Below are 12,011 nucleotides of genomic sequence, written 5' to 3'. Positions count from 1 at the left end.
GTGTGTATTGTCATGCCAAACTACATTTTATTAATTTAGATTAGTTATGCACAGATATCTCATTGTGATATTTGCACGCATGGAGAAAATGTACTTTGCTAAAATTCACTCACTGTATTGCATGTTTTTGTCCTTTTTCTCCCCCATTGTAAAAATATTAGCTGGATTCAATATTTTATGTCTTTACATGCATATAAAGTGCTTTTACTCAGACCCACCACCACCACCCCGTCAACCTCTCCTTTCACCCTCCTCCTTCTACTTGTTCCCCAAATAGTCTCAATTTTACCCCAAATAGTCTCAATTTTACACAAATGTCAACTTTTAGTCTAGATTTTGCATATGAGAAAAGCATGGGCCATTTGCATTTCTCAGTCTTGATTGTCTCCTTGATGGCATTTTAAACTTTTAGAACTATCCTTAGATGCTTCCACTTCCACCTTGAGAAAAGTCAGAGTACCCCATTTGCCACCTGCTTAAGACTTCCAGCACCATTGGAGTAACTGCTGTTTATATGCTTTTCCCAATACAAATTCCTATGAAAGAGATTTCTTATTGTTTCCTCCTACTGTTATAGGATTTCTAAATAATCATAATTTCAATTTGTTGATATTTACTATATGCCCATTTTTGTGGTTAGCATTTTAAATTACCTTCAAAAGTTGCTTCTCAAGTGATTATTGGTGAATATTGCTGGCAATAAAATGTTTACTTAAATATGTGTCAGTCATTTTACTTCTTAATTCCTTGTTTTAATGAAGATAATTTGCACTTGCATGCAACTTTGTTTGCAGTGCTGGGGACAGAACCCAGGTATGTGTGCATCAAGCACTATACTACTAAGGTCCTTCAAAGCTTCCAACCCACAGATTTTTATATGAAGTCTTTTTTTTGCAGTACTGGGGTTTGAATTCAGGGCCTCATGCTTGCTACGCAGGTACCCTTCCACTTGAGGCACACCGCCAACCATAATCCTCTTGATGATCATATAAACTATATTGCTTAATTTTACACTGAGGTCCTTAATTCTTCTGATATTTTTTGTAAGATATGCTAGCACAGGCCCAATGTCTTCTTCTTGCAGATATATGTCATTTAGGCCAGCTTTTATTTAACTATTTAAACTTTTCCAAATAATTTGAAATATAATGTTATCATACAATAAATCTCCATATCCTAAGACAAAATAGTTGATTCTTTTAACAAATAACAACTGGGAATGTGTAGAAGCCAGAACATTCCTGAATATCATATGTTATATTATCTCATGAGTAGGTATTCAACAATGTAATTATGGATCTATATTCATGTCATTAAATCATTGTTAATTTATGCCTATAACCCTTCTTTCTCCTATTCCTCTCCGTCTCTATTAAACTCTTCCTAACATAATATCGTTCCATTTCTATCCACTTGCTACAAATGACAGAATACCATTCCTTTTCTTAGACTGAATAATGGGAACATTGTGTCTTTCTATCACAGGATCTTCATCCATTTACACATCGATAGACACCTTGGTTGATTTCATATCTTGTCTCTTATGAATATTGCAGCAATAAATATAATACTGTTTGTATATCCTTATATAATTATTTCTCTTCTTTTGGATATGAAAATTCAATTACTCTTCATTCTTTGAAAGCATCATTCCATATTCTATCTTTGCATATTTCCTCATTTAATTCTTACAAGATTCTTAATAATGGGGTACCACTGTAACCAAAATTTATAGCCAACAAAATTGAGACTCAAGTGTTTAACTCCTATTTGCGCAAGAATAATAAATAGTACAGCTGAGGGTTTTCTAAACTCCTTAAGTTTTTCCAAACTCCGTGGTGAAAAGTGTTACATAACCTAACCCCTCCACAATCACATAATTACAATATATAACATACAATAAAAAGAAAATACTATGGTGCATATGTAATTACAATGAGACAGTACTTTATAATCTACTTTAACCCATAAAACTCTACATTTTCATGGTGTTCCATATGACTCAATTATGAGTAATAATGAAAGCAAAGTAGTTATCATTTGTATTTCCTTAATATTTATGTTTTCTTTGTGTTGGGAACATTCCAATATGCCCTCAAGATATTTTGTAATATAAATAATTAATGTTATTTGCAGTCAAACTACCATGCAAAATAGAGAACTAGACCTTAGTTCTCCAACCAAAATTCATTTTCCCTCAATTAATGACACCCTTTCCATTCTTCCTCCTCCTCTACCTATCTTAGCCTCTTTTAACCAGTGTTCTACATCATCTTCTGTTATGTTGCTTGTCTTCCAAATTTGAGCCATCTTTCTCCCTCTTGTTACTCTGTTTCCACACTGGCTCCCTTGGTGGCTTTGAGCATTGGAAATAAGCTTCCTCCAGGTAACTTTGAGGCCTTTGACCAATTTTCTGTGAGATCGTTGTTAAAATGTCACTGTTTGCTGTTCTTGCTTAACCAACAGTTTTTTTTTTCATTTTTCTTTTATTATTCATATGTGCATACAAGGCTTGGGTCATTTCTCCCCCCTGCCCCCACCCCCTCCCTTACCACCCACTCCACCCCCTCTCGCTCCCCCCCTCAATACCCAGCAGAAACTATTTTGCCCTTATCTCTAATTTTGTTGTAGAGAGAGTATAAGCAATAATAGGAAGGAACAAGGGGTTTTGCTGGTTGAGATAAGGATAGCTATACAGGGCATTGACTCACATTGATTTCCTGTGAGTGTGTGTTACCTTCTAGGTTAATTCTTTTTGATCTAACCTTTTCTCTAGTACCTGGTCCCCTTTTCCTATTGGCCTCAGTTTCTTTAAGGTATCTGCTTTAGTTTCTCTGCGTTAAGTGCAACAAATGCTAGCTAGTTTTTTAGGTGTCTTACCTATCCTCACCCCTCCCTTGTGTGCCCTCGCTTTTATCATGTGCTCATAGTCCAATCCCCTTGTTGTGTTTGCCCTTGATCTAATGTCCACATATGAGCGAGAACATACGATTTTTGGTCTTTTGGGCCAGGCTAACCTCACTCAGAATGATGTTCTCCAATTCCATCCATTTACCAGCGAATGATAACATTTCGTTCTTCTTCATGGCTGCATAAAATTCCATTGTGTATAGATACCACATTTTCTTAATCCATTCGTCAGTGGTGGGGCATCTTGGCTGTTTCCATAACTTGGCTATTGTGAATAGTGCCGCAATAAACATGGATGTGCAGGTGCCTCTGGAGTAACAGTCTTTTGGGTATATCCCCAAGAGTGGTATTGCTGGGTCAAATGGTAGATCGATGTCCAGCTTTTTAAGTAGCCTCCAAATTTTTTTCCAGAGTGGTTGTACTAGTCTACATTCCCACCAACAGTGTAAGAGGGTTCCTTTTTCCCCGCATCCTCGCCAACACCTGTTGTTGGTGGTGTTGCTGATGATGGCTATTCTAACAGGGGTGAGGTGGAATCTTAGTGTTTAACCAACAGTTTTAAAAAAAGTCATCCATCTCTTTTTAACCCCCTCCTTTCCTTTTGTTCTGGAATCTGTCATTACAGGGCATGGTATACAACTTTTCTGTTTGCTTATGTTTTTCACAATCATTAGGATATAGAGACATTTGTCTTTTTTGCACTATGAATACATTTTCTAGACAGTTTCTGGAACATAGTTAATATGTAATTTTTATTCCTCAAACACATAAGGAAAATTTTTTGTTTTAATTACAGAACCCATGATCTCTGGAGGCAAGGCTGAGAGTGGATAAGGAATTCCTATTCATAGATAGCAAGTAATACCTTAAAAGAGACCATACTCATGCATGAATTATAAGAATGACTTCTTGAGTATAAGATATAAATTGATAGAATTTCTGAAAGTTTAATAATATATGTATATTTCTTCTCTCTCTCTCTCTCTCTAATTGTTCTCAATCTCACTCTTGCTTTCAGTCATACAACCACATGGAACCAAGGAATTGTTCACAAGTGTTAGAATTTCTTCTTCTGGGATTTTCAAGAGAACCTGAATTGCAGCCCTTCCTTTTCTGGCTTTTCCTCTCTATGTACCTCATCACTGTGATTGGAAACTTGCTTATCATCCTGGCCATCACCTCTGATACCCATCTCCATATACCCATGTATTTTTTCCTCTCCAACCTGTCTCTTTCTGACATCTGCCTTACCACAACCATTGTTCCCAAGATGTTGGCAAACATACAGACACAGAACAAGGTCATCTCCTATGACACCTGCATCACACAGATGAATTTTTTCATACTCTTTGCTGGGTTTGGGAACTTCCTCCTGGCTGTGATGGCCTATGACCGCTTTGTGGCCATCTGTCACCCTCTGCATTACACGGTCATCATGAACCCCCGGCTCTGTGTGCTGATGGTTCTGGTGTCCTGTATCCTTAGTGTCCTGCATTCCCTGTTACAAAGCTTAATGGTGCTTCGGCTGTCCTTCTGTACAGACTTGGAAATCCCACACTATTTCTGTGAACTTAATCAAGTGGTCCAACTTGCATGTTCTGACACCTTCCCTAATGAGCTGGTGATGTATTTTACTTCTGTGTTGCTGGGTGTTGGGCCCCTTGCCGGCATCCTTTACTCTTACTGTAAGATAGTTTCCTCCATCTGTGCAATCTCTTCAGCTCAGGGGAAGTACAAAGCATTTTCCACCTGTGCGTCTCACCTTTCAGTGGTCTCCTTGTTTTACTGTACAATCCTAGGAGTGTACTTTAGTGCTGCTACTACCCACAGCTCCCACTCCAGTGGAGCAGCCTCGGTGATGTACAGTGTGGTCACCCCCATGCTGAACCCCTTCATCTACAGCCTGAAGAATAAAGACATCAAGAGGGCTCTGAAAAGATACCTCTGAGGGAAAATCCATACGAGTATTTTTCAAAACGTACTCCTGGGCTCTGGTGGAGTGGCTGGAGTGGTAGAGCACCTACCTGGCAAATGTGAGACCCTGAGTTTAAACCACAGTACTTCCATAAAAATCAGGAAGTGCTCTTGGTTGCAGGTCTATAAACCTTGGAGCTAGGAATTGATTCTTTAATCAGAGTGTAGAAGTGGAGAATCAACCTCTCCACTCTATTTTCTGCACTTTGAATCTCTTTGTCTTCAAATGCTTTACATAATTTATTTTTTAAAAAGCTTGTTTCAGTTAGCAAATACTAATAATGCAAGGCTATCTCATTGTGATAATTAATTACATGTGTAAAGTGTACCTTGTACAAGTTCATCTCCTCCATTCTCCCCCTATGAGCTCCACCAATTTTCAAATTTTTTGTGCGTGCTTCATTATGCAGTCTGCATATTTGCATAGGCAGCATACATCCATCTTCTTCTCCCCTTGATATTCTTTCTTTTCCACATCCACCCTCTTGCTGGTTCACCCTAGAAACTTTCCCAATTACATTTACAAATCATTATTTTTATGGTAATCACTGTCACTATAATTTTTGGTTTAGATTCACAAATGAGCAAGAACATGGAATATTTGGCCTTTTAAGCTTGGCATATCTGACTCAGCATGATGTTTTCCAGTTCATTCATTTTCCTCCAAATGGCATATTTACATTTTTGTTGAGGGAAGAGTAATGTATGAGTATATCTCCACATATATATAATATATCATGTATGATTATATATATTCCATATACATGTGTATATATAATGAACATATACATGTACATGTAATATACATGTATATGCATATGGAATATATATAATCCATGGAGAGAGAGAGATAATTGTTTTATTCATTCACTAGTTGTTGGGCACCTTAGCTATTTAGCTGTTTCAACACTTTGTTTATTGTGAGGAGAGTTGCAATAAACATGGGTATACAAGTATCTTTTTTGTATATTGGTTTACACTCCTCTGGACATAAGCCCAGTAGTGGTAAGTTAGAGTACTAAAGCATGTGTATTTTTAGTTTTCTGAGGAACTTCCATACTGGTTTCCACAGTGGTTGTACAAATTTACATGTCCATCAACAGTGTGTAAATGTTCCTTTTTCCCTCACATGCTTGCTAGTTTTTGTTGTATTTTCTTGATGATGGTCAATCTGACTGGAGTGAGATGGCTTCTTAGTGTAGTTTTTATTTGCATTTCCTTTATGTCTAAGAATGGTGAACATTTCTTCATGTATTGATTAGCTATTTGTATTTCTTCTTCTAACAAGAAGACTGTTCAATTCATTTGCCCATTTATTAACTGGATCATTTCTTCTGCTATTTTGTTTTTTCACATTTTAGTATATTGTGGATATTAATCCCTTATTTATTGAATAGTCAGTAAATATTTTCTCCCATTCTGTGGATTGTCTTTTGATTCTGGTAACTGTTTTTTTTTGATGTTCAGAAACTTTTTAATTTGATGCAGTCCCACTTATCAATTTTTTATTTTCTATTTAGTTCATTGGACTCAAGGATTTGTTGTCATTGGCTCTATGGCTTGATTGGATCAAGTTTAAAAGTTTCCAATGCTGTCTACAAATATGACTTTTTTTTTATTCATATGTGCATACAATGTTTGGGTCATTTCTCCCCCCTTTCCCCTACAAATATGACTTTATCCAATACCCTAAATAAAATATTTCCTACTATTAAAATTTTGTCACAAATGTTAAAGTGCTTGTGAGTGAACAACATATGTATTACTTTATCATCAATTTTGTTATCTCTTTTGTGTTCTTTAAATCCTGTCAATCAATGGATGACACATGACAGACCTTTAATTCTCACAATCTTACCTGTGGGAATGGAGACTTGTGATTCAGTCATGAAAGGTATTCCTGTAAAAAAATACATATCCTTGAAACCTCATGATTATCTAGAAGGGATTCTCTTTTTTATATAGTTATCTGAAATAAGCTTGAAGAGTCAGGTCACCATGAGTGCTGCCTCAACTATCAGAACCAAAATAAGCAGTAGATTATTCAGAGTGATCTCGGTTCTGTTTGCATTGGTTATTGCATCAGTAATATTGTTGTTGCATAACACTCATTGTTGCATAACACTCTTTCCTAAGTAAACGGATTGTGGCACTGTTTTTCTTGTGTCATAGGAATCTATATTGAGGATGACTTCTTATTTCTTTGGGTCTTCTCATGTCATCAGCCGTACATCAATTCTAAATACTCTACTAGTCTTGGCAGGGTCCTCTAACTTTTGAGAGTTCCATGGTTGTAGGATTGTTAAGAATGACCATGGTTGGGACACCTGGGGACTCCTCTACTTGTCCTGTTTACTTGGTAGGGAAGGGTTAATAGCAGCAGCAGCAAAATCATGCCAATACCTCTTAAGGACCATTCCCCAGACCACCATATTGTTTTGGCCAATGCAAATTCAAAACCCTTAGTCCATCACCTCAAATGAACACCTCTTGTTCACTTCTTTCTTAAGTGAACAAGAATACCTAAACTCTACCCTCTTACTAGATCTACGGTGTATGGTGCAATATTACTGAGCATAGTCCTACTGATGTATATTATATATCTAGACTTATGCATTCTACAAAAATCTAATTCTATACCTTTCGAACCATGCCTTCTCATTGACATATACCATTCCATTCCCATATTGACAATTTTGCTCTGTGTCTCAATGTAATTGACATTTTAAGATTGTGTGTAATTAAAATCATGTAAAAATCTAAGGTTATCTAAATTTTGAAAGATTTTAATTAGTGTATGTTAATTTTGGAAAATAGTGAGTTGTTATGATAATTCCACATATTTTTAGAATGTATTTTAATTATATAACTCCCCTATTACCTACACTTATCCTTTTTTCTCTTCCAAAAGGTACCCTTCCTACTCCCTGTAGTCTGCCTTATACCTTCACATCTTCAAAACATATTACTCATATGAGAGAAAACACAAAATACTTTCCTTTCTGAGTCTGGTTTGTTTCAATTAACATGATAATCTCTAGTTTCACCAATTTTCTTGCAAACAGTGTGATTTCTTCTTCATGACTGAGTAATACTCTATGCTCTATATATGCCATGTTTGATTTATCCATTCATTGACTGAGGAGAACCAAGGCTGATTTTATGACTTGGCTATTGTGAGTGGTGTTATACTAAATTTTAAGATTCTGTAAAGCAAAGGAAATGATACACAGAGATTTTCACTCTACAGAAGGAAGAGATAGCCTGAAGAATAGGAGAAATTCTTTGCCAGCTCTTTATCCATCAGATGTTTAATATTCAGACTATATAAAGAATTCAAAATTAAGTACCAAATGAACAAATACTCCAAATAAATAAATGGGCATATGAACTGAAAAGATACTTTTCAAATGAAGAAATACCAATATAGTTTTACATACAAATGTCTAACTTATTTCACAGAGCATGATATCCTCCAGATTCTATATTTGTCACAAATGACAGGACAATCACTCATAGGGCTCAATATTAGAGTATATTGTGGCTGAGGAGTAATTGACAATAGCTGCACTTGTAAAACATAGTGGATTAGTATGCTTCTGGTCACTATAGCGAAATACTTGACATAGGGGACTTATGAAGTGAAGAACATTCTGTTTGTGGTTGTAGTTATGGAGTTTCAAGTCTAACACTGGGCAACTTCATTGTTTTTTGCCTTTGGTATGAAAGTATCACACGGTGGGAGGATGTGTCAGAGCAGGCATCTATCTTGAATTAGGAAGCAGAGAATGACTGTATTGATAGAGTTCCACAATTCCTTTCAAGGGAATTCAACCCATGATCTACTGACCTCCCAATATGCCCTACCTCTCAAAGGTCCCATTACTTCTCAATAGTGCCACCCAAGGGACCACCACATAAGCACACAGGCCTTTGGTAAGACCCAAGTTTCACCCAAGCCATAACAGTAAGTGACAGCTCTTATTTACAGAAATAGATGTGTGACTGGATATCAGCAATTCTTACAGATTTGGGATTCTCTTCATTCTTTTTCTTGTGTACATAGGTAGGGGGAAATCATTGCCCAAGGTGTTCACAGGAATCTCAGAGTTCAGGACACAAGTTGGCTAGTTGTCACAAGTCTACTTAAGAGTTCTTAGACCACACTTGATTATAAGGCTCCTGAGCTGAATAAGCTGGTCATAGAATGGGCTACTTTGAAAATAGGTCATCCCATCCTCAAGAAAACATTGCTACAGTGAGACCATCGTTGTAAAACATTTCATGACATGAAACACAAGTTGGGATTGCATCAAACTAAAAAGCTTCTGCACAGAAAAGGGATCTCTCTACAGACCATAGGGAAAATCTCCAGAAAGGCAAAAAATCTAGTCAGCTAATCATATATTCAAAACAGTTCACATTTGATTTCCCAAGTTTACAGATTTGGTGCCAAATGTTTCAAACTTTTATTTCCTGTGATGAGACATACTCAGAAGGTAACTTTAAACTAATATTTTCAAATTTAGTCTACAAAGTCCAATATATGAACCCCTACACTCAAAGCTGTTATAGATGGTGAGTGCTTGACTCAAAATACCCACAATGGACTCACCTGGGAACCCAGTCTTAACAATCCAAGTGTGTTCTGCACATCAGTACCAGGGACACCAATAGCAACTGGGAGCTGGTTAGGTGTGCAGAATCCTTGGCATCTTGTAACCCTGGAATCAGAAATAGGGCTTTATATACTCCATTGAAGTTAGATATGTTCTCATCTAGAACAGGGCTTCATGACCTTCCTATGGCTTGCATTTCTGGTAGAATATTCTTTTGGCAAGGGCTATCCTGTGCCTTATAAGATGCTGAGCTCCATCCCTTCCCTGGCCTTTACTGGTTAGGTCTTTGCCTCACTTCCCATGTGTTGGTAATCAAAATTCTGTGGATATTCCCATGTGATTATCACAGAAAAAAAAAACATAACTGGATAATGGGCACTAACCTGGTTCTGGAAATCTTTTATCAACTCAAAAAAGTTCCACTGAAAGTCATACCAATCTACCCAGCTTATGACTTTGAGCTCCATTCTAGAAAAATGTAGAATGAAATCTAGAATGAAAATTTTAAAATAAAATAGACATGATTATAAGGCATTAAGATTTGAGCAGTGTGCATTAAGTGACAAAAATGTACGATTATTATTATTTCCAATATGAAAGACTGAATGACAATGTTTAATGTGTCATATAAGTATGAATTTTCTAGGTGTTTTTCCAAAACTCTCACAAAGCCAGGAAAGTTAGTACCCATAGTTTTATAATCACAGGAACAGATTCTCTCTCGTTGCAGAGGGGAATAGAAAGTCTGTGAAGATATTATGGATCTCTATCCCCAACACAAATGTTGGCACTGGAGAGCCATGGCACCTACTAAAGTTATTCTGTGTCCAATTTAGGCAAAAATATAACTTGGGGCTGGGATAAGAAGGCAGGTATGATCTCTTGAAAGCAGAAGAGTTCATGGAACAGAAGGAATAAAAACTGTATGCCCAGAATCTTACACTTGTGGTTTAGGAAACAGACTCTGTAGGAAAGGAAAAAAATCCCATAGGGAAATGAGTCCAAGGGGTTTGGGGTAAAGAAATATGGCATTAGACATTGAATTATATAAAGCTAAATGAAAGATATTTATTTATAAATTGTTATATATTGAAGCAATGTCTCAGGGAGTTTCAGACCAATGGACTAGTTGTGGGTGAAATCTGGCAACAAAAATTTATAGATGACACACATTGTGATACCTCCTGTCATCTTGTGTACTCACATTAAAATAGGGTGTACTCATGAGCTTTATTTTGAAATTTTTCCATGACTCAGAGGCCACATGTACCTATGAGTTGCTTAGACATTTAATTTCTCTACTGCAAATTTTCTGTGAGAATTTGCTTTTGTAAGGAAGGGACAGTGTGGTTTTATTCAAATTTAATGGATTCTTTTGAACTAAAGAACTGGAATTTTTCATCAACTTGATAGATTGAAAATTTGATCACTTATTTATTCATAAAAGAATTTGGGGAAAATGTGTGAAGGGTTATACAATTTATTTCTAGAAATGCAGGAACTGGTTCTACTCTGTTTCTATCATTGCTTTTTAAAATATTACTAATTTTAAGAATAGTGAGGTCATTATGACATATTCATACTTTCATATTACATAATTTGATCATATTCATCCATCAATCATTCTCTTAAGTTTTCACATCAGTTCATCCCTGGTCACCAACTGAAACCCCTCTTCTTTTGTGTCTTTTTGTCATTTTAAAATGATAAAAAGGTTCTCCTTATAAGATAAGTCATAGGGCATATGTTTTTCTGACACTGGCTTATGTCACTTAATATTATGCCATTAAAAACTTTTTATGGCAAATAGAGTTAGAAAACTGAACATAGAAGTCACAGTCAGGAAGAAAATCTTCATAGGACACATATTTAATAAAGTGTTGATATCCATAATATACACGTAACTTTGTTAAAAACTCAATAATAAGAAGATTAAAGGGGAATGGACTGGCGAAGTGATAGAGCACCTGTCTAGCAAGTGTGGAGCCCTGAGCTCAAACCCTACTACTGCAATCAGGAGAAGAAGAAGAACGAGAAGGAAGAGGGGGAAATAGAGGATTTAGAAGAGAAAGAGGAGGAGAAGAAAAATATTAAAAAACTCAATTTGGAAATGGAAAATTGGAAAAAGATTTCAGTTGATACCTCATGAAGGAAGACATATGAATGAAAAATAAAGAAATGAGTAGATCCTAAAATTAATTTAATCAGATTTCTGAATTAAAATAATGAGATACCACTAATCCCCATTAAATTACCTAAAATTCAAACACTGAAAACACAAAATATTGACAAAAGTGAGGAACAATGGACTACCATTCAATGATGGTGGGAATGCAAAATGGTATGACAAACTTAAAAGACAGTTTGATGATTTCCTTATAAAACTAAAGAGTCTCTTATGGTAGGATACCACAGTTTTATTCCATATCATAGTTATTCAAATCAATTGAAAACTATGTCCACAAGTGAAAAAGAAAAATACAAACAAATCACTGGCACACAAGTATT

At 36.1% G+C, this 12,011-nt stretch overlaps 1 protein-coding gene across 1 annotated transcript; it reads left to right on the top strand.

Moving 5' to 3' along the window:
• The first annotated feature begins 3,940 nt into the window (after nucleotides 1-3,940).
• Nucleotides 3,941-4,858, top strand: LOC109678596 (olfactory receptor 7A5-like). The gene has a single exon (XM_020154097.2). The coding sequence runs from the start codon at nucleotides 3,941-3,943 to the stop codon at nucleotides 4,856-4,858; it is 918 nt and encodes a 305-aa protein (XP_020009686.2).
• The last annotated feature ends 7,153 nt before the right edge of the window (nucleotides 4,859-12,011 follow it).

Source organism: Castor canadensis, chromosome 14, assembly GCF_047511655.1.
Source record: "Castor canadensis chromosome 14, mCasCan1.hap1v2, whole genome shotgun sequence".
NCBI classification, from domain to species: domain Eukaryota; kingdom Metazoa; phylum Chordata; class Mammalia; order Rodentia; family Castoridae; genus Castor; species Castor canadensis.
This window is presented reverse-complemented; position numbering and strand designations above follow the sequence as displayed.